Below are 24,490 nucleotides of genomic sequence, written 5' to 3' on the forward strand. Positions count from 1 at the left end.
GCGAGGATAGTGGGAGAGAGGGGACTGGAACTAGTTAGCTTCTTCTGACCGAAGTTACCTAGGTAGTGACAGTTCAGACACTTTCCTTCTATGGGATAAAGTACTATGTTTACTGAAAATGTTATTGGGTCATCTTTCTTTACAATCTGTCCTGAAAGGAAACTCTAAGATGTGCTTTGTTGGAAATACTTTTACTGCTTAAGGACTTAGTTCAAAGACAAAAGGACAAGGTAAAGGAATGGAGCTGTACTTTAATTATAACTTGAACACTAAAAAGTGTTAGAAACTGTTAAAATAAGTAAATATGATAAAGAGAATAACACTAATTAAGTCATTAAATTATTTCTTATTATTCTTATTTTCTAAGTTAAAAAAAGACATAGAGTAAGCATTTTAAAGTATTTATATGCCTGTTTTCTACAGAAGACTTACAGATACAAATGACTACTAATAAAATCACTGCAGCCGTTTTCTATACCTTCAAATGAGTAGATCTCTATATATTCAAATGAATAGATCACAGTTCATATTCTGCCCAAACTGAAAAATCAATAAATGCTCGCTTAAGACACAGGGTCCTATATTTTAACTTAACTACAATTAGATGAAAGATTTAAAAACATTTCTTTTGTTTTCCACTAGATGGTGATGAAAACTCACAATTGGAAGAAACTGCCAAGTCTTATATTTTTCAAATAAAGATGTAACTAATTTTTTTAGAATTTTAATTTCTATTAAAAATTTTCATACAATATATTTTGATCATAGACTCTCTCCACCCAAATCTTCCCTACCAATTCAACTTCATATTCTTGCTCTCAAAAACAAAACCAGGAAAAAAATTTCTAAAACCCCATCAAAACGAAGTAAATTTAAAAAATTGCAAGCATGCACACACACACACACACACACACACACGAAACAAAACAAAACAAAACAACCCATGTAATGAGTTTGTTTTGTGTCGGCTAACTAACTACTCCTGGGCATGAGGCCCGCCTGGAATGTGGTTGGTAAACCTAGTGGCACTTCCTCTCCCAGTAAGTTATCGTCTGCAAGGAGCTTCTTGGCCTTTGTGCCCACTTCCCATTCTCAGTGCTGGAAGCTGGTCTGTTTTAAACCTCTGCAGGTCTTGTGTACACTGTCACACGTCACAGTCTCTGTGAGTTCATGTGTGTCAGCCCTGTTGTGTCTTGAAGAAGCTGTTTCCTAGAGTCATCTACCACCTCTGACTCTTTCCAATCTTTCCGCCTCTTCTTTTGCACACATCCCTGAGCCTCCACGATACAGACTGGATAAAGACAACCCATTTAGGGTCAAGTGCTTCAAACTCTTTCACTCTCTGTATGTTTTCAGTTGTGCATCTTTGTTAATTGCCGTCTATTGCAAGAAGCTTCTCTGATAGGGTCTGAAGAATGTTCTGCTCTATAGGTATGGCAGTATCAGCAGGAGTAATTTTATTGCTATATGCCTTTGGCAGAATAACAGTAGTACCTTTTCCCCTTAAGTCCATAACCTATCTAGTTCCAGGTTCTTGTCCACATTAGTAGCATCAGGTAGGGGCTCCATCTCATTAAGTGGGTCCTAAATCCAATCAAAAAGTGGCTGATTACTTCCATAACATTTGTGCCACTATTGTGCCAGTATTGTTTTGTAGGCAGATAGATGTCTGCTGTAGACTGCAGGCTTTGTACTTGGGTGAAACTGATTGTTTTTCTCTTCTTCTAGTGCATAAACCTTCCAGAGCCGGGCGGTGGTGGCGCACGCCTTTAATCCCAGCACTTGGGAGGCAGAGGCAGGCGGATCTCTGTGAGTTCAAGACCAGCCTGGTCTACAAGAGCTAGTTCAGGACAGGCTCCAAAAACCACAGAGAAACCCTGTCTCAAAAAAACTAAAAATAAATAAATAAATAAATAAATAAATAAATAAATAAATAAATAAATAAGCAAGCAAAACCTTCCAGAACCATGAATGCTAGCTAGTCAAGAGGGGTAAAGTTTCTAGCTGGGCACCAACTCAATTTCCTGTTCAATAACATAAAAAAGTTATGTCTTCAGCAAGAGAGCCTTACCATCAGGTTACGGAGAGTAGCTAATAGCCTTGGAAATAGCCTGTGATGTTTGTGAGGTGGTGGTCTAGGAGACCCCTTTGGCCAACAATTCAACTAGATGTAACCCATTTCTGGCACTGGAAGTTTTACTTGGTGGCTTAAGATGTCTAGTTGGGACATTCTCTCCCCCGATATATGGTGACTTTATTTAAATTCCTTCCACATACGTATATATTTTAGGAAACTTCTACAGTAGCAGGTTTCCATGTGGTTTTTCAAAGGGCCTTTGGTGTTGTCCTGTACCCTGCCTCTCATCACCCTCTCCACTTATTTCTATCTAGTTTTCTGGGTCTCTTTATAGGACCGGTACACTTTTACTTTCAGTGCAAGTGTAGTAAGACTTATTCACACTTTCAAAGAATAAAGATCTAATTAATTTTTAAGATTTATCTATTTTACACATTTATATGTAAGTATGTCTTACCTGTATATACCACATGCCCACAGATGTCAGAATCAGATCCCTGGCACTTGAGTTATGAATGGGTGTAAGCCACCATGCAGGTGCTGGGAAATAACCCAGATCCATGTAAGCACAAGTTACAAGTACTCTTAACCACTAAGCCATCTCTCCAGAATCCTAGATTCATTTATTTATTTATTTTTTTACTTTATGTATATGGGTGTTTTGTCTGCATGTATATCTGTGTATCACATATGTGCCTGGTGTCTGCGGAAACAAGGTAAGGGAAATGGGTCTCATGGAACTAGAATTAAAGATGGCTGTGTTATACTATGTATCTTTTTTTTTTTTGGTAACTGAATCTGAGTTCTCTGAAAGAGCAGCCATTGCTCTTATCTGCTAAGCCACCTCTCCAGGCACATAGATCTACTTACTTTTTAAAGCATAAAGTATTCACTTTATACAAATATCTCTACAACTTAACAGACCTCCTTTTTCAAAACATTTAAAATATTCTGGATTGAGAATTGGTCTTTGTCCTTAAGTTTAAATGGGCAATTAAAAAACAGTCATAATGTCATGTCACATAAGCTACAAATATAAGACCACTTGAGAAAGTAATTCTTGAAGCATTTAGCCGAAATAGTAAACTGGGATGGAACTAGAAATAGTTTCCACAAGCCAAGGCAGGGTAGAGCACACCTTTAATCCCCAGCCCTTGGGAGACAGACATGGGGGATCTGAATTGGAGACCAGCCTGGTCTACAGTGCAAGTTCCAAGACAACCAAGGTTACAAAGAGAAATCCTGTCTCAAAAAAACAAAAACAAAACAAACAAAAGGGATACATTAAGCCAGGCATAGTGGCACACGCCTTCAATCCCAGCACTCTGGAGGCAGAGTCAGACCGATCTCTGTGAGTTTGAAGCCAACCTGATCTACAGAGTGAGTTGCAGGACTGTCAGGGTACAGAGAGACTCTGTCTCAAAAAGAAAAAAGAAAGAAGTTCAATGAAGTATATATATTTAAAAAAAATCTATGCAGAAGGCTGGAGAGATGGATCAGCAGTTAAGAACATTTGCTGCTTTTGCAGTTTCTGGGCTTGGTTCCCAGCATCCACAAGGCATGTAGCACACAATCTCCTGTAATTCCAGTTCCAAGGAATCCAACACTCTATTGTGACCTCATGGATGAACTCCAGGCACAAATATATTTATTCAGACACAAACACACACATAAAATTATGCACATATTCAGATGGACATACAGCTCATGTTTGTATATAATGCCAGCAGAAAAATACCTTATTAGTCATTTTACTAAAGGAAGTTAAAGTCACAGTGATATCCTTGATTATCTGGACAATGTTCATCTTCCTTCCACCAAACCAGATTACATAAAAACAGTAAGTGAAGATTGTACAAAAGCAGCTAAAACACAACTCTGACCCTTACCATTTGTACATACAGAGTGCTCCAATTTAGGATGCGTTTGTTCTATGTATCGGACATGGAGATTCTCCTTTTTTCGTAGTCGGTTAATGCCAGAAAATGAAAAGGATGTTATTGGTGAATCTGGGATAATGTTTTCCTCACATTCAAGCTCAGCTACTTGATCCTGTTGATCATTTCTAGAGCAAAATGACAAATTAAAAGAGAATAAATCTGTAAATATAAAATATCTACTAAATATGTTAACTATGGTAGAATATACATGCAAAGATAAAAGAGATGCTAAACCTTGCATTTAATATTTCAAAGTCAGAGACCAGAGAAGTATGCAAACAAGTCAGTACAAAGTGAGGAATATCACTAGAATTCTTAATCTATAAACTATTTGAAACATTTGGAATTGAAGTAGAAAGTACAGATCGCAGTGTTCTGAGGCAAAAATAAAGGTATTTTGAATGGCAAAGAAGCCACACAGCGTGAGGAAAGGTATGCAAAAGTGTATACTTGTGTTGCCTAAGGGAAAGCTGGAATTACAGGACACCCTGAGTGATGTGTCCATAACCGAAGAGACAAAGAATTAAGGTTTCAGAGCATAAAAGGATGTGATAATTTAACAAGAGTGTACAAGACTGATTGGAACAGGAAGAAAGAAAGGAAGTCAATTAGACAGGAGTGTAAAAGAGCAGGCAAGATTCTGTGGTCTGCACTGCGATGCTCACACACGTATGGAAAGGAAACGACTAATGTGGCAGTGGAAACAAATGGTACACAGGACGGTAATGCTGACATGCAAACTACCAACTGTTGTTGTGGGTTTACATTTCCAGGACATGTCCAAAGTGCTTTATTATGACTTTAATTATTACTATGACTGTGTAAAATATTATTTTACTCTTATTTTGCAATTAGGAGATAAAGAAATAAAAATACAGTCACTTATTCCAATAGTAAAAGAGCTAGGACTGAAATTTAGCGTAGACTCTGGAGGTAAATTACTCTTAGTACAGATCCTGAGTCTAAAGACCAACCACAGTCGGCGTCTAGCCCTGCTTCTACCGAGCTCTGCTTACCCCATCTCTCAACACAGCAGTCACAACAGTCCTAGTAAAATTCAAGTCTTATCAATTAAATATGATCACAACCCTGCACATCTCTCCACTTCACTGAGAATACATGTCTGAGGTTCCCCAAACATGCTAAATATACTTCTGTCTTAGGCTCAGTGCTTTAGTCATTCTGTTTGGAGTGCCCTTACCCACATGGATACTCATATCTTCTATGTCTTTGCTGTAATTTCATTCCTTACTACCATATTAATGAAGTAGGACCTAACTATGCAGGCCAAGCTGGTCTCAAATTTTTCCTTCTGCCTCAGCCTCCTGAGTGCTTGGATTATAGGCATACTTCACTGTGCTTGGCCTGTGCTTGAGTTTTAATGTTAAAATTGCAAGTCCTTACCTTAAAGTAGTCTCCTTCTGGTTCTTCTGTTTATCATAAAAATGCTACCTAACAAAGTATGTAACTTATGTTTTTTATTGATTACCACGATGAATCACAAGTCTAAAGAACAAGTATGTAATGGGTAGTATACAGATTTGTTGAATGACTGACATTTTCAGGCTTCACTAAAGAAATAAATCTGTGATGATCTTAGCAACTGTTCTTGCCTAACTCGATTCAGGACCAATGACACCTAGAAAAACTGGGTTTGGATTGAGTTTTATTACTTAATGACCTATGCCAAACCACTGTTGACCTTATTAACTAAACAATAGTACTATTCTGTCAACCATTTAATTTTTAAAGACCAAACTAGTTATACTATTTGAAAATTAATTTGTGACATGACTTCAAAGAACTACTTAAGAATTTTATAAACTACAATCACCAGAGATTGATAGAAGGCTGGCGAGATGAGTCGGTAGGTAAAGGTGCGTGTTATGTGAACTGGCAACCTTAACACATGTAATGATGGGAGAACAGAAATGACTATACAAAGCTGTCCTCTGACCTCCACAGGTGTACCACGATGCACACATACACACAAAAAATAAAAATAAATCTACAACAAAGGCAAATGTTTCCCTAATAAATATTTATACTTTAATTTCCTGAATAAAATCAGCATTATTTGTAATCTATAATTCTATAACATTATAAAAGACAACCTTAGAACTAGTATCTAATTTTTTCTCATTGATAAAAATCATTGTGTATATACACACAGGCACTAATGTGTATATCATGTTTTGATATGTTGATACTGTGGAATGATTAAATCAAGCTGACTAGTAAATTCATTTTTTAACCCATTTTATAAAGTAAAACATTTAAAACCTATATTTGTACTAAACTTTAAATATACAATGTGTTATATTTTAGTTACCATTCTGTGCAATATATTTAACATGTAATTTTTAATAATTTAATAGTAGTATAAAAACAAAAGTTAAATCCTTGCAAGCTAATGGAGTGTAAAACTATGGTGACCTAGCTTCTGCTTGACTTCACTTTTGATACCTCAAAACAGCTGGCTGGCTCACCTTACTCTTTAATTTGTTGACTGTCCTTCATGAAGGCTCTTCAGAGTGCCATTTAAGTTTTTGCTCAGTGATCCAGGTAGGATCTAAACACAGAGCAAGGCTGCAAGCGCCTCATCTTTGTTTCTTTTTACTAATGCATGTATAGCCAATATCAAGTAAAACCAAACATACATATTAATTTATCTTTTCTCTGCCCTCTACTTGCAAATTTGTTATTTTAAATATAAATGCAGGACTTTAGAGACATGGCTCTAATAATAAAGAAATGCTCTAATAATAAGGAAATAATAAAGGTTTCTTTTCTTTTAAGATTTATTTATTTATTAGGTATACAGTGTTCTAGCCTACAGGCTAGAAGAGGGCACCAGATCTCATTATGGATGGTTGTGAGCCACCATGTGGTTGCTGGGAGTTGAACTCAGGACCTCTGGAAGAGCAGCCAGTGCTCTTAACCTCTGTGCCATCTCTCCAGTCCAATGAAGGAACCTTTTATTATCTATTACACACACACACACACATACACTTTTCTTTTGCTTCTGGTCCCAGGAGGTGAAGCTGGGATCAACACTGTAATTCTAAACAAGCTTAAAAAACACGTCAAAAATTTCATCTTGCTAAAAGATACTCTTGAGAAACAATGAATTAGCACCAAAACTGTTCAAACAATGGTTGAAGACAGCATACAACAAATTTACTTTTAGAGGCAATAAAACAAATCCTCTGAAATTCTGTGTAGACTCCTTTGATCAAAGAAAGCCCCTCCTACACTGTTTTGACTAAGCATGTCCTAAATAAAACACTTGTGACAAGTCTTTATTGTAGTACTTTTTTTTTAAAAAAAAAATCAAGATCAAGATTAGAATTAATATTTCTTTTTTTAAAAAATATTTATTTAGCCGGGCGATGGTGGCGCACTCGGGAGGCAGAGGCAGGCGGATCTCTGTGAGTTCGAGACCAGCCTAGTCTACAGAGCTAGTTCCAGGACAGGTTCCAAAGCCACAGAGAAACCCTGTCTCGAAAAACCAAAAAAAAAAAAAAAAAAAAATTATTTAGCGTATATACGTGTGTGTCAAAGTGTCTGCATGTGTATCACATGCACGCAGGAACCTGTGGCGGTCAGAAAAGAGCACTGGATCTCCTGGAAGTGGAGTTACAGGCAATTGTGAGCAGCTATAACAGTGCTGCAAGAGCAGTAAGCAGTCCTAACCCAAGCCCTCTCTCCAGACCAAAACTAATATTTCTATCAAGCAAATGACAAATTAGTTTCAATATACTTAACACACTATAGGCTTTTAGACAAACACCCACTTAATTCTGCATACTCTCTAAACACTTAAAAATGCAAACACTTTAAAGATGCAAATAACAAGGCTGGTACTTTCAAAGTTAATGTATCATATGCTACATGTGCTATATCATGTTGTAAATAAAAATATGTCAAAAATAACCTATCTGAAATCCTTGGAAGCAAGAAATATTCAGATTTATTTTTAATGAAAATACACAGCACACAGACTATAACACATGCAGTAGAGTCTGAGGCATCATTAGCAATAAATACCTTGATACAGTCACTGCAAAACATGTGACTATTCACATAGAGTAAGATAAACAGTCTACACACAGCACTCTGGCAGTTGAAATAAACACAAGTTGTCAACACATGAAATAAACACAAACAACTTTGGGGCTCAGACTTCTTTTCATAACAGAAGATGAGTGCTTGCATTTTCACACTCATTATAGACTTAGTCTTTTCTAGTCTTGAGTTTTTGGAGGTGCCTATTTATTTATTTGTTTGTTTGATTCTTGGTTTTTCAAGGTAGGGTTTCTCTGTGTTGCCCTGGCTATCCTGGAACTCACTCTGTAGACCAGGCTGGCCTCGAACTCAGAGATTTACCTACTTCTGCCTCCTAGGATCAAAGCTGTACGCTGCCACTGCCTGGGTTAGATACCTATTTAAATGTAACAGGATATTAAGAATTCTGTAACATGATGCTAGAGAAATGGTTCAGTGATTAAGAGCACTGACTACTCTTCCAAAGGACCCAAGTTCAATTCCCGTCACCCACATGGCAGCTCACAACTGTCTGTAATTCCAGATTCAGGGAACTTGATATCCTCACAGACATACATGTAGGCAAAACACTAATGTTCATTAAAAAAAAAATTCTGTAACACCACACACTGCAGGGATTACCCGATGTAACAGTTTAAAAAAAGAAACACACACACAGAAGGCAGTCATCTTAGAATGCTTGCTGTGTCAGTTACCTTGTGGTTCTTGAGACCACAATATCAAAGGCACCTGATTAACAAATGTAGTGAGACCCAAGACTCCATTTCAAAACTTAAATACAAAGCCAAAACAACATAAACTCTAAAACAATATAATTTTACATAAGTATCTAAGGGTTTCCATTGCTGTGATAAAACACCATGATAAAACACAGGTGGAGGTGGAACATGCCTTTAATCCAAGCACTCAGGAGACAAAGGCAGGTGGACTTCTGTGAGCTCCAGGCCATCCTGATCTACAGAGGTAGTTCCAAGACAGCTAAAGCTACACAGAGAAACCCTGTCTTGAAAAACCCAAACCAAACAAACCAAAAAACAAACCAAAACCCAAACGAATACCTATCATGATCAAAAGCAACTTGGGAGGAAAGGGTCTATTTCAGGTTACATGTCCTGATCACCGTGCACCATGAAGGGAAATCAAAACAGGAACTAAAGGCATGAAAATGGAGGCAGGAACTGAAGCAGAGACGGAAGAACACTGCTTACTGGCTTGCTCTTCATGGCCTGCTCAGCCTGCTTTCTTTTACCACCCAGGACCACCTGCCTAAGTGTAGCACCAAATACAAGAGGCTGAGATCTCCCACAACAATCAATCAAGAAAATGCCCCATAGGCTTGTATACAGACCAATCTGGTAGGGAAACTATCTCAACAAAAGTTTCTTCTTCCCAAATAACTCCATGTGTGTCAAGCTGACATGAAACCAGCCAGTACAGTGGGAACTAAAAGTAAGCCATATCACTACTCTGAATTTTGTCAGACCACATTAGAGAAAAAGTATGTTTCTACATTTAGAGATAGTGCTGCACAGTAGAAAAAAACCAAGGCTTTTAATTCTGAAGAAATAGGTTTGGTTTGTGTTCGTACTACTCACTAGTGATGAACTATAGTTAAGTCATTTGACTTTGTGAGCTTTACTTCTCTCATCTGTAAAATATGGATAATAAACTACTCTGTAGAATCACAGTATAGATTAGGAATGATACAAAACAGAACAGCAGGGGAAAATGGGAGAATAAAAAGTTATTTTCATTCCTACAGAGAAAGGAAGAGGGAACAGAAATAGAAGAGGGAAGTTGTTTTATATGCCTCAGAATTCTGCAAGAGGAAGTACTTATGAAGCTTCTACAACACTGGAAAAAGAAGTAAATAACTTTAAATATTTATTTGAAATATTAGGTAATTAAATAATTTTTCTACTATTTATGTTATTTGATGCTCTAAATGTTTTAAGATGTTGATAGATACTCCTCTAAAACATAAACAAAATGCAGCGATTTTCTCTGAAGTTCTTATTGTACAGCACTTCATAATTTTAAAAAATGAGATTTGTGACTATACTTTTAGTTTGTACAACTAAATATGATAAAAGCAAGAAAAGTAGGCGAATGCTCTCGCTGCAGCGGAGAAAATACTCACTCAGTTTTCTGCTGCAGTTGCTCAGAAAGCTTTTTGTTTTCTTCCTGAAGAGTATTCTTTTCATTCACTGATCAACATGGAAGAGAAAGCAGATTGATGTCCACATCAGTTCTTAAAACGGCAACATTTATGAAGAAACTAGGACTCTATTCCTTTGCTTTTTGAGACAAGGTTTTACTCTGTAGCCCAGGCTGTTTTGAAACTCAGTATATGGGCCAGGATAGCCTCAAAAAACAAAACAAAACAAAACAAAAAAAAAACCCAAAACAACAATAAAAACAAAAACACAGAAATTCTCCTGCCTCAACTTCTTAAAAAGGATTGCTGACACCTGGCCAGAAATGATGATTTCAAATCCTAAATCATAATGTTATGCAAGGTCAGTACTACTGTGCAAAACTAGCTTGCTCCTGGGTAGTGATTACTGCATTTCATATCATGCCAATTCTATGTAACTGATTAACTGATAATTTTATATAATGCTTATGAGTAAAAGAATACTAAGGAGTAAAGTCTAATTAGTCACACTAAAGACAAGAAAAAATTCCATCTGAGTTATTCAGTCCTATTTTCAAATATTATTTTAGATACCTTGAAATAAATTTAATTACAAAAATAGTATTTCCTAGTGTTCCCAAGGTCTTGGTTTGATATTGAGTATTACAAATAATAATGCTCAATATTAGTAAAATACTTATAGACACATTTGTAAAATTAATCTTTCTTTATACCTTTTTGTGACTAATTTAAACATGTCCTACTATAAGTTGTACCTGATGGAATCTATCTCTATTCTATCTTTCTGTCCTTGTTTAATTTATAAGGCAGAAAAATAATTACAGGATGTAACTTCCACTGGAGACAGTCCCAGGTTCCTATCAGGACCTGCATGCGTCTGCATGAGACAGAATATTAGAGCTGAAAGAAGCAGACACAAGCCCCCACTCCTAACTCAGAAGCAATTTCAACTTATAAACACTTGCAAATAAAAATTTAGTTTCCTCCAAGGGAGTCTCATGGGGAAACAAGCTTTAAGAGTAAGCTGCATGCCCAGCAGCAGACAAATGGCATCTTTGGGGGTTCCTTGTCTCACAATGTCATGTTAGGGCTCTTCCTTTTTTCCTTAATAAATTTTTTTTTTTCCTTAATAAATTTTTTAACTGATTTTATTTATCTGGTCTTTTCCTCTCTCATTTTACCCTACATATAGATTCTTTGCATCTACACAATGGCTTCCAGGTTAGTGTTTTCAAGGGATTCGAGAGTGTGCTCTTGGGCTCTTTTCCCTCTGCTTGTTTTGTCCTGCTCCAATGTTAGTTCTGTTTCATGTTATTACACTTTATTATCACAGAAGTCTGTTTTCTAATGAGAGAAGAAAGGGGGTGGATCAGGATCGAAGGAGGTGAGGAGGATCTGGGGAAGTGTAATCAGGATATATTATGTTAGAAAAATTTGTTTTCAATGAAAGGAAGAACAAAATCTCATTTTACCTAAAGCAAAACTTAGCACAATCCAAGTGAAGTCGCTCTATAGCACATTTTTTTTCTTCACATATACTAACAATATACAAAGGGAAGTCATGGGACAATATGTATAAAATTCAGCCTTTCAATTCTTAACTGTGCAGTAGGTCTTTTAATTTTTGGTTTTTTGAGACAGGGTTTCTCTGTGTTGCTTTGGAGCCTGTTCTGCAACTAGCTCTTGCAGACCAGGTTGGCCTCAAAATCATATAGATCCACCTGCCTCTGCCTCCTGAGTGCTGGGATTAAAGGCGTGCACCACCACCCAGCCTGCAGTAGGTCTTAAATATTATGCCAGATGTCAATTTTACCATTCCCATCACTATTGCTGTTGCTTTTATTTAGAAATAGACTGGACTAACTGGCCCTTTCATACAATGGGCTAACAATTTCTTCAAGAATTCTTGGAGAATTTGTCCAGTAAATTTTACTTTTTAATATTAAAGAGTGAATTAATAAATGGTCGCTGGGGAGATGGCCCCAAGTTAAAATGCTTGCTGTACAAACACGAGAATCTGAGATCACATCTCCAGCATCCACATAAAACCGTGGTATGGTAGCACATGCCTGTAACCTTAGTACTAGGAATGTGGAGCAAGGAGGGCAAAGACAGGAAGATTTCCCAGGGATTGCTGGCCAGCCAGTCTAGCCAAGACTGTGAACTCCAGGCTCAGAGAGAGGGTTCTCACTGAACTCAAAAACTAAAGTGAGGGCTGGAGAGATGGCTCAGAGGTTAAGAACATTGCCTGTTCTTCCAAAGGTCCTGAGTTCAATTCCCAGCAACCACATGTTGGCTCACAACCATCTGTAATAAGGTCTGGTGCCCTCTTCTGGCCTGCAGATATACATGCAGATAGATTATTGTATACATAATAAATAAATACATATTCAAAAAAAACTAAAGTGAAAAGCAGAAGAGGATACGCAACACTGACCTCTGTCCTCCACATGTGCGCTTAGGCACATGAACCTGCATTCCTATATGCAAGCATAAACCACATTTATTCACAGAAATATAAATGAACTGAACAAATGATTATCTCATATAGAGTATTACTGTGCAAAAAGAAAGACTGAGCATAATTAGTGATGAATGTCTTTTAAAACTAGACTAAAAAAAATCAGGGTTTCTGGTTAGTGTTAACTGTCAACTTGATAAAATCTAAAATTGCCTCTATGCGTGCCTATGAGGGAGTAGACTGATTAAATTGAGGTGAGTGGGACCTTTCCCCAAGCAGAGAATCTTGAACTGTGTAAGTGGAGAAAGACCTGAGTACGAGCATGCATGACTATGGGTGCAATATGATTAGTTAAGGGAAGCTCTTGCCACTGTGACTTCCCTGCTGTGATGGACTAGAATTGTAAGCCAAGATAAGATAAGCCCTTTCCTTTAAACTTCTTTTGTTATAGAGTAATAAGAACAGAAACACATCACAGTAATAAGAACAGAAACTAAGATAGGATTATGTTTTAGAATTACCAGAAAACTGCGTATGGTAGCTCAAATCTATTAACTTCAGAACTTGAGAGATCGAGGCAGGAAGATTGCCACGACTTGAAGATCAGCCTAGGCTGCAGAATGAGAACCTATCTCAGAAAACCAATCCAAATAAAACTAAGAAAATCAACTAGCATTTTTCATAGACAAATAATAGAAAGACCAAAATGTTGATATGTAGTACAGCATATAGCAAAATGAAAACAAAGCACAGACAAGATAAATTCTGAAGATAATTAAAAGAAATGAGTACCTTGAGCCAGGCAAGTTAAAATATTATCTATAATTCCAATATTGAAGAAGCTGAGATAGGATTATAAACTCAAGCACAGAAGGCTAGTGTGGGCTACAATGGAAGACCCTATCTTGAAAAGAGAGGAGAGAGGGGAAGAAGGGGAGGGGAAGGGAGGGAAAAGGAAAAGATTATCTGAACTAATGGAGGAGGTATAGAGACAAACAGCTCATCACGTAAAAACAGGAGGATGTGGCACCTCTGTTTTTCTTTAGGGGTGACCAAAGTAAAAAAAAAAAAAAAAATGACTTTAATAGACAAGAGCTAAGAATTTAACAAAACACTACAATGAATGGGTAGAAAGAGGAAACTGAAAATAATATACTCAATAACATATATACATGAAAATCAAGATAGTACTCACCTTTGTGAGCATACTACATTGTTGTATTTAACTCTACTATGCATCTAACTGCATTCAATCAAGATAAAAGAAACAAATATAGACATGCCCAGAAATATGTTTCTTGTAAAACTTGGTGAGATTTTAAAGGACAATGTAAACAGTACATATATAACTCATCGTGTATATAAAAAAAAATCTATATTTCTTACCAAAACAATAAGATTACATTTATAAAAGACACCAAAAGTTTTAATATGTAAGCAATTAATATAATTATAACCAACTCCCTAGTAAGTTTTAACAACAGGACAGTATACTTAAAGTATGTAGTAAAAAATGAGAGGGAACTCACTAAGCTCTGTAATAAGTTTAAGATTCTGCTGTCGGATATTTTCAAACTCCTGCTGCTTTTTGTGCATATGTTCTTCAGTTACTGCACAGCGATCACACAATCCTGCTCTTAACCTGTGAACAGAAACAACAGTATTTTTCAGCTACTAACACATATTTCCTTATACAGAACGAGTATCCTTTTTCACGGATTTGGGACTCTGGTGTTTCAGATTTTAGTTTCTTGGCTTTGTAGTATTTGCAGTCTAAAAACCATTTCTTTTAAAAAGTCCAAAATTTGAAGTGTCACTTCATGTAAAAATTTTGGAATATTGGCATGACATCGAAAAGTTCTGGGATTTCAAAGCATTCTGAATTCTGGAATTTTAAAAAATTTATTTTTGTTTCCTAATTATATGTACAGATGTGTGCCTGTGTGAACGTGCACATGAGTACAGGTGCTCCAGGAGGCTGAGGTGTTAGGTCCCCCAGGAGCGAGAGCTGCAGGGGGTTGTGAGTGGTCGGACATGAATGTTAGGAATCAAATTCAGGTGCCAACCCGGCTCTCTAGCTACAGATGTGGGATTAAGGATGACCAAACTAGAAAATCATTTGAAGAGTTTTGTACTTTATAAAGATCTAAAGAATTGACTTGGTGATTACAGAGACAACCAACTATTTAATACTAACCCTTTAATACACTTGTATCTAATCTGAAACCATATTATAGTATTATTGGCAGAATAAATTCCCATAACACTAACAAAGAAATACCGTATCATTGCCTATACACTGCAGTTCTGGATGAAATTATCATTTTAATTATTACCCAAAGTCTTTTTTTTCTTTTTTTTCCTTTGTACCCTTAAAAAACTTTTTATTTATTTATTTTAAGATGGTTTTACCATGTAGACCTGGCTGGTGACCAGGCTGATCTCACACTCAAAGACACTGCAGCCTCCCCAGTGCTGGAATTAAAGGCTATTCTACCACACCTGGCTAAAACTTATTCGTATTTGGATTTTGAGATAGGGTTCATCCTATTATGCTGTCTAGGCTGATCTTACTGTGTAACCCAAACTGGTCTTGAATTGATGTGGGAGTCCCCTCTGTGTGCTGTGATTACCATTAATGAATAAAGAAACCGCCTTGGCCTGTTGATAGGGCACATCTTAGGTAGGCGGAGAAGACAGAACTGAATGCTGGGAGGAAGAAGGCAGAGTCAGAGAGACACCATGGAGCTGCCAGAGATAGACATGCTGACACTTTGCTGGTATGCCAAGACCTTGTGGAGATACACAGATTAATGGAGATGTTAAGGTTAAATTAAGATGTAAGAGTTAGCCAATAAGAAGCCAGAGCTAATGGACCAAGCAGTGATTTAATTAATACAGTTTCTGTGTGGTTATTTCAGGGCTAAGCTTGCTGGGAGGCCAGGATGAACAAGTGGGCCCTCCTCCAACAATGAATTTCTAATCCTCTTCCTGTAGCCTCCAAAATTGAGGGAACCCTTCTCTTTGCTTGGGTAGGGGTGGAAATGTCTGTGTCTGCTATGTGTGCATGTGTATCCATGTACTGATACTGGTGCACTCTTCCACTGCTCTCCATCCTACATATTGACAGAGTTTCTCACTGAACCTGGAGCTCACGGGTCTGGCTAGCCAGCTTGCTCCGGGATTACAGGAAGACCATTACGAATGTTGAGTTCTGGGGACCCACATTCCAGGCCAAATGCTTTAGGCACTGGGCCATTTCACCAGCCACAAGAAACTTTTTTCTTAAGAAAGCTAACCTTGATTTTATCTACTGAAGGAAAAAGTAAGCCCTGCTCAAGTACTAAGTAGTCAAACGATATTTTTACCAACCCTGCATCTATCTGCTTTGCTCAGTGTGGCACAAGACAGATCTAAGGAATGTTTGACATTTATTTTATGTTCTGTAAATATGAAAGATCAGTTAATACAAAGGGAAAAGTCACCTTACATTTCCTTTCAACATTCAAAGAAATCAGTATTAGAAAACAGTGGCAATATATTGTTATATAAAAAGATCACAAAATATCTTCTAGTAAACTCGTAAGTACTGAAGAGAAAAGTACATATACAAAAACAAGTGTGTGGGGGGGATAGAAATATATTCTAAAATGTAAAAATGTTAGCTTGTAGGCAATGATATGAGAATTCTTTCTTAGTGTTTATACACACACAAAATCAAAGTTTCTCCAAATCTTACCACTTATATAATTGGAAAAATGTAGTTAAAAATGAAATATCCTACAGATCAATACTTAAGGAATATATTTTAAAAGAACTTCACCTCCATAACTTAAACAGAAGGAGCATCCAGATATCTATAGAAGTCACAGCACAGTAGTATACGCCATAATTTTAAAGTAAGTGAAGAAAGAAAAACTAAAATTATAGAACTTAAACAAAAACCTAGGCATTTTTATATGAAAGTGATGGTCTTATCAACAATATTGATTTGAGTAGAGAATCTCACATGACTCATTAACAGAATTATAATTTACACATTGAAGAACAGAGTTGGTCTCCTACCTTAGATGAAATATATTCTGTAGATAGCCCTCAGGGTGACCAGGAGCTTTTAAGTTATATAATATATATATGATATCATACAGGATGATAAAGTAAACATCTACATCTATCTACCTTTTTTTCCTTCCAGAATCCCACAAGTACAGTAAACATACATGTATATATTTTACCCCACATAGACAGGGAGATGGAAAAAAAACCAGATAAGCAGAGTGAAAGCAAGGCAGCTGGTAGACAAAGAGGGAGGAGTGTGAACAATCACTAAACAAAGGATGGGAAAGCCTAGAATTGCATTATAAATAAGATACCAAAAGCTACATGTAGTCATTTCAATTTGCTTGTTATATTCAGAAATTAAAACTGAGTTCCTTGGGTAGGTGAGCATACTTGCTGTCAAGCCTGACAACCTGAATTCTATTCTTGGGCCTATATGGTGAAGGGAGGAAGCCTATTTTCTCAGGTTGCCCTCTGACCTCCATACAGGTACCCACACATACACACATACTAAAAAGAAATGTAATAGTCTTTTAAATTGAGCTCCTCAGTCATACCCAAGTACTCCACAACCACAAGAATCTAATGCTGCAATATGGGATGGTACAGATAACACAGGCCCATCACCACCACCACAAATTCTTTAGACAATACTGTCTCAGACCCAACCTTTACACTGTAAAATTCCCCAAAAGTTCCAAAAATGTGCCAACACTGGATTGATTTAAAGCCTGTTTTAAGAGATTACCATACCAGGCATCATGGTGCAAGTCTTTAGTCCCAGCACTTGGGAAGCAAAGGCAGAAGAATTACTGTAAGTTTGAGACCAGCATGGTCTCTACATAATGAGTTCCAGGACAGTCAGGGCTATGTAGAGAGATCCTGCCTAAAAATAAATACATAAATAAAATAAAATAAATTATTACACTCTAACACATTCTTAACTATATTCTGTGTTGTCAAGTGATTCACTCAATGTATCCCTAGAAGCAAAGTGGAGATCTATACAGTATAAGACTATCTAGCTTGGGTATTCATTTTATTCAATAAAGTTTCAATAAACACTACTGTAATTTATTCAGTGACCAATATAATGTTATTTCTTTTGCATAACTCAGTTTACTAGGAAATAGCAGACAATAAAAAGTATACAGCAAAGTGATTTGATTCACATTGTGACAGAAGCAGTATAGAAGGGCATAAAGGCAACCTCGTTTCAGGAGTTAGAGAAAGTATTCTGAAGAACATGATGCTTGAACTAAGAATCAGCAAGACAAACTGGGATTTGTCTCAAACACTTGGTCCAGTATTTGAGCAAGTTAAAAATCCTAACTTTTCTAGTTATGAGTTACTTTTCCTTTTAACTACAACTGAAATGTTTGTTTCCTATCACTACCAAAAGGATTTTTTTTTTTTTTTTTTGGTGGTTTTTCGAGACAGGGTTTCTCTGTAGCTTTGGAGTCTGTCCTGGAACTAGCTCTTGTAGACCAGGCTGGCCTCCAACTCACAGAAATACGCCTGCCTCAGCCTCCCGAGCGATGAGATTAAAGGTGTGCCCCACCACCATCTGGCTCCAAAAGGATTTTTAAAATAACATAGACTAGTGGGGAGGACAGCAATTTAGTCTAGCCTGGACATCAAAACCAAGATTCTGTCTCAAACCAATCAATCAAATAACAACAACCAACTCTGAAACCGCCACTAAACTGTAAGCTCTCCATTTTGGCTAAGCTGGCTAATCATGGAGTTCTCAGGACACAAACACACTCAGCAATATGCGCTATACCTGACATTTTAGTGGCACAGTGTTAGTGTCCAGGCACACCTTTGCCCTACCCCTTAGGAATGTGACAAAATCACCTCTCTGAGCATGGCAAGGTCCCTAGGCTGTGGGCAAGTGCAAAGATCCCTTTAAAAGACAAGCTCCGCCCACTCTCAATCTCTCTTTCCCTGTTCTTCTGAAGAGGCAGACAGGTCTCTGCCTCCCCCTTCCTCCCCTACTCTCTCATTCTCTCTTTCCTTCCCACTCTCTTTATCTCAATAAACTCCGCAGTCAAGTTCTGTCTGCATGGCGTATTCTGTTACCCACCATCCCACTCACGCCAAGATCATCACACACACCCACACACACACACACACACACACACACACACACACACGCTGACATTTTAGTGACACATACCACACACAAGCCCAGCAATATGCAGTATACCTGTCTTTTAATGAGCATTAGAGAGCAAACTCAGATCCTCATGCTTACAGAGGAAGTGCTCTTAGCTTCCAACCCAATCCCCAGTCTCATCTGTGTTCTTCAAAGTGCATTCTAAGGTTGACAAGACAGCAGTGGGTAAAACAGAGCAACCCTGCAAACCTGACGGCCTGAGCTGGATCCCTGGAATTCACAGTGAAACAGCACTGACTCCTAAAAAGTTCTCCTCTGATCTCTACTTGTGAATCACCAAGCACACAAGTCACGCATATGTGTGTGTGTGTGTGTGTGTGTGTGTGTATATATATATATACACACACACACACAACAATAAAAAATGTTTAATGTATTCTATTTGCTTTTCTGCCACAATGGCTGTTAGATTTCATGAAATACTATGGATCTGTGGTGGTATTTTATTTGCATTTTCATAAATAAAGCCTGAGGATCAGAATGCAAAGCTTAGCCTAGAGGCCAGGCAGTGGTGGCACACCCCTTTAATCCCGGGACTCAGGAGACAAAGGCAAGCGAGTCTGTGAGTTCAAGGCTACCCTGGGCTCATCCAGAAACAGATCCAGGAGACACACATCTTTATTTTATTTAATTTTATTTTGGTTTTTTGAGACAGGGCTTCTCTGTGTCATTTTGGAGCCTGTCCTGGAACTAGCTCTTATAGGCCAGGCTGTCCTCGAACTCACAGAGATTCACCTGTCTCTGCCACCAGCGTGCTGGAATTAAAGGTGTACGCCACTCCATCTGGCTGAAACAAACCTTTAATCCCAGCACTAGAGAGGTGGGGACAGGAACTGTATAGCTAAGCTAGTCGAATATAAAGGGGAAGAGACAGGAACTCACCGGAATGTGGAATCTAAGGATTTGTGGAGATAGGATCTCACCCTTTCATTCTGAAGATTTGGTAGAGGTAAAAGGTGTCTCTAGTGGTTGGCTGCTTTGCGTTTTTTGAGACAGGGTTTCTCTGTAACTTTAGAGCCTGCCCTGGAACTAGCTCTTGTAGACCAAGCTGTCTCAAACTCACAGAGATCCGCCTGCCTCTGCCTCCCGAGTGCTGGGATTAAAGGCGTGCACGCCACCACTGCCTGGCTTTGATTGTATTTCTCTGATGGCTAAAAATACTGAATACTCTTTTCTTCTAATTCTGTATTGAAAATGTGTATCCATTCACTTCACATCTGTTTAGTGATTATTTGTTCTCTTGGCATCTGAGTACTCCGTATAGTACGGATATTAATCCCATGTCTCTTCACTCTACTAATTATTTCTTTTGCTGTGTAGAAACTTTCTAATTTCATGTAATCCCTTTTGTCAATTCTTATTATATCTTAAGTTACTCTAAAGAAAGTTGGGCTCATTTATTTTTTCTAAATTTCCTCAGTGGTGCAGCTTCTGCAAACCACCTCCAATACTGACTACTAAAGGGACCGAGTTCAAGCCAGAGTCAAGTCCACCTTTAGGATGAGAGACGGGGAAGAGAAAAGGGAGCCTGAAGCACTAAGGAGAAGAAACGGGGATGAGGCTGGAGGCTTAGGTACATAAAAGGAGGAGCAGCAGGACTTGTTTGTAGCCCAGATGGCCAGTGCTTTAAAAATTAGAACTCCTCATCATCTCATTTGTTTTTATGTATTGGGCAATTTTTAAAATGCAAACACTGTTTTGAAGAGATGGCTTTGAGGTTAAGAGCACTGGATGTTCTTCTAGAGGTCCTGAGTTCAATTCCCACCAACCACATGGTGGCTCACAAGCATCCAGAACGAGATATGGTGCCTTCTTCTGGCGTGAAGGCACACATGCAGGCAGAACACTGTATACATAATAAATCTTAAAAAGATATAAACTTAAGGAATGAGCTTGGTAGTGATGGCACACACCTTTAATCCCAGCACTTGGGAGGCTGAGTCAGGTAGATTTCTGTGAGTTTGAGGCCAGTTTGGTTTACAAAGTGAGTTTAAGGACAGCCCACCAACCAACCAACCAACAAAATATAAATAAATAAGGAAGGAAGGAAGGAAGGAGGGAGGGAGGGAGGGAGGGAGGGAGGGGGGAGGGAGGGAGGGGGGGAGAGGGAGGGAGGGAGGGAGGGAGGGAGGGAGGGAGGGAGGGAGGGAGGAAGGAAGGAAGGAAGGAAGGAAGGAAGGAAGGAAGGAAGGAAGGAAGGAAGGATCAGATGCTCATTTTCCAGCAGCCTTTGTGCTGCCTTGGCTCTGTGGTCACCAGGACTGCAAGATGGCATCATTTATGCCTCTGAAGAAAAACTCATGGAAATTAAACTTGGATAATGATGCTGGATTTCACTCCCCACAGGTTCTATTGGAGCCTTCCAGAGATTATGAATGTATAAAAATACATTACGCATGGAAAGACAGCATTGTAGATCTTAACATGGTATTGGCAACCTGTTTTTCAGTTACTACATTTCTTACAAAGAATTCAAATATGGGCAGTAATGCAAGTACCACTGAAGAGGGGTCAGTATGGAAGGCACCGCACACCTAATGAACTGGTAACAACTGGCACATGTAATTTTAAAAAAGGAATGGAAATCATTCCATCTTAAGAACCTTAACACTAATCCTACTAGCAAGCATCAAAACTAATGCTTAGAAATGTTCACAAAGCTCAGTTGGTGGAACATCCCCAGAAAGCCTGGACCAGTCAAAAATACCACATAAACTGGGTGCGGTGGTACACACCTGTAATATCAGCACGTGGGAGGTAGAAATAGGAGGTTCAGAAGTTCAAAGCCATCCTGAGCTATATAACAAGTTTCAAGGCAGCATGTAATATGTGACTTTGTCTTGAAGAAGGGGGAGGGGACACATTTTCATAAAATAAATGTTACTTTTAACACCCTCAACAACATATCGATTTTTATACTTTAAGGCTTGTACTAGGAAGCTGAAAAGATAGCTGTGATCTAAAACATCTGCTGTTCTTGCAGAGAACTGGAGTTTAGTTCCCTGGACACCAGGCATCTCACAACTGCCTATCTCCCTCTCCAGTGGATCTGACAACCTCCTGGTCTACCATGTGCACATACAAACATGAAGACATACATATACACATAAATGAAAGGTTAAAAAGAAAAATTAATAACTTGCTCTACATATCATTCTTATATGTGACATAGAAATAAAGAGAAATTTAAAGACAAAACCACTAAAAGTACATTTAAAGATAGTATTCAGTAGCAATTAAAAAAAGAACCTTCTAAAAAGAATAGGCTACAAGAATAGGCTATATAATAAGCAATGTTGAAGATTGCACATTTCAGATCAGTTTTGGCAATGTGAGTCAAGCATAAATACTCTTGAGATGTAATTAATTTACACTGACATTCATAAAACCAAAGCCCACGAAGTATCATAAAACCAAGTTGAAAAAAAGTTTCAGATTTGATCTATTTACGTATTAACTATGAAATACTGGAAAAGCTTCTCTCTTCTTTGCCAGCTATTTTCTTTTATGGAAAATAGACCTACCATGTGTCTTATGGTGTTAATTTGGAAACCAACTGCCAGATGCCTGAGTATAAAGTTAATCCAAGATGCATACAGACTCTCACTGAAAATGAACCATGACCTGGGCACAAAAAACACTGAAGACTGTAATCCAAACATTGAGAAGGTTGAGGCAGAAGGAATGAGTTAAAAGACAGCCTAAAAATATCTGTCTCAAAGATAAAACAGCAGGCAGGCAGGCAACATTTTAGGTGAAAAACAGCAATGAAGCATGCATGATTCAAATGAAATCAATGACCAGAATGGTCAGAGGTTAGACATCTTACAATAAAGTAGACTAGTTCTAAAGAATTTACAGAATTAACAACTAAACATCTTAATTGAATAATTTATAAAATACTTCCAAACGAAACAGATGTACTGACACTTCTCACAAAGACTGTAGGGTAGGAAAGCTCACATAAACTATAAGCCAGGTATAGTGGGCACACACCCTTAATACCAAAATATGGGAGGCAGAGGTAGGCATGGTATACATAGTTAGCTTCAAGACAGTCAGAGTTTACATAGTGGAACACTGTTTCAAAAACACCAATGAGTAAACAAATAAATAAAAAGAAGTAAAAGTTACAAAAGCTAACTAAACTGGAAGACCAATTAAATACAAAGTGAAATATGTTTGAAGACACTGTGCAGTGATGAGGAGCAGGTTAGCTTTACCTGAAATAATTACACGGAAACCGTATTCTTTTGAACACTGCCTGGCCCATTAGTTATAACCTCTTATTGGCTAGCTCTTACATATTGATCTAACCCATTTCTAATATTCTGTGTAGCACCACGAGCTGGCTTACCAGGAAAGATCTTAACCTGCGTCTGTCTGGAGTGGGAGAATCATGGCGACTCCCTGACTCAGCTTCTTTCTCCCAGCATTCTGTTCTGTTTACTCCGCCTATCTAAATTCTACCCTATCAGAGGTCAAGCAGTTTCTTTATTAATTAACCAATGAAAGCAACAGATAAATACAAAACCCACCTCTATCAACACTGGAAAGGGAGGATCTTCAAAAGGGCTTAGATAAAGAACGTGAGGAAGAAATAGAGTCAATTGTACAGAGCCAGTTCGAGCAAAACAAAATCATATTCTAAAATTGTTTTCTCCACGCCCATTTCATTCAAGTTTTATCTCAATATCACTGCCTCAGAAAGGCTACCCATTGAAAATCCTAAATATCCTTCCTATTGTCACTCAAATATACCATGTAACTACATTTTCTTCCTAGCACTATATCTATGAAATCCCCTTTAAAGATACACTGACGTTGGAATTAAGATTCAGATATGTGATTCCCAAAGCATGAAGATCTTTCCCACATACTACTGCCTATTCAAGTAAGTGGATATCCTTACGACTAGAGATGACACTTAGTTCTGGTCTGCATTGTGCAGAATTCTACATTATTTTGGAATGATAAGACGGTCCTGCAGGTAAAGGCTTTTGCTGCCAAGTATGATAACATAAATTTGATTCCTGGGATCCTACATGCACATCAAGGCACGTGCACACATACATACAAAATATATAAATTAAGAAATCACTCCACCACTTTAAAAAAAAAAGATGCAAGTTCAAATCAGTTAGGCCTTTTTGTAACATATGTGAACATGGAAAGCACTCGATTCTGGAAGAGTTTTTATTCCTGGGTATTGATTTAATCTCAGTGGAAAAAAAAAGTCTATGTATGAAAGTTGAGAATGTTAACTCAAGAATATTCAGAAAGAAGAATCTCTATATTGGTGAAAGGTGAAAAATTATAAAAGAAAAATCAGAGTAGAAAAGATAGAAATAGAATTTATTAGTTTCAATATACTTGGAAATAAAAGAAAATGTAAGCATTGAGTGATTAGAACATTGATACCCTTAAGTTCCCTTTATATCTAACATTAAAGACACCATTTATAGATTAAGCTATGACTGATAAAAATAATGAGAAAAAATACACAAAATCTGGGAGTACATCCTCAGTGTCAGAAAGGACTTAT

General features: G+C 37.7%; 1 protein-coding gene across 1 annotated transcript in view; it reads right to left on the reverse strand.

Moving 5' to 3' along the window:
- Rbbp8 (RB binding protein 8, endonuclease) overlaps window positions 1-24,490 on the reverse strand; it is a 77,302-nt gene that overhangs the window by 30,491 nt on the left and 22,321 nt on the right. Inside the window, exons 5-7 of the mRNA XM_057788694.1 lie at window positions 14,234-14,346; window positions 10,226-10,292; window positions 3,967-4,142 (exon numbers count right to left, since the gene is read on the reverse strand). Coding sequence (XP_057644677.1) covers window positions 3,967-4,142; window positions 10,226-10,292; window positions 14,234-14,346 — 356 coding nt within the window. The remainder of the gene's footprint in view (window positions 1-3,966; window positions 4,143-10,225; window positions 10,293-14,233; window positions 14,347-24,490) is intronic.

This window comes from Chionomys nivalis, chromosome 14, assembly GCF_950005125.1.
Source record: "Chionomys nivalis chromosome 14, mChiNiv1.1, whole genome shotgun sequence".
Lineage (NCBI taxonomy): Eukaryota > Metazoa > Chordata > Mammalia > Rodentia > Cricetidae > Chionomys > Chionomys nivalis.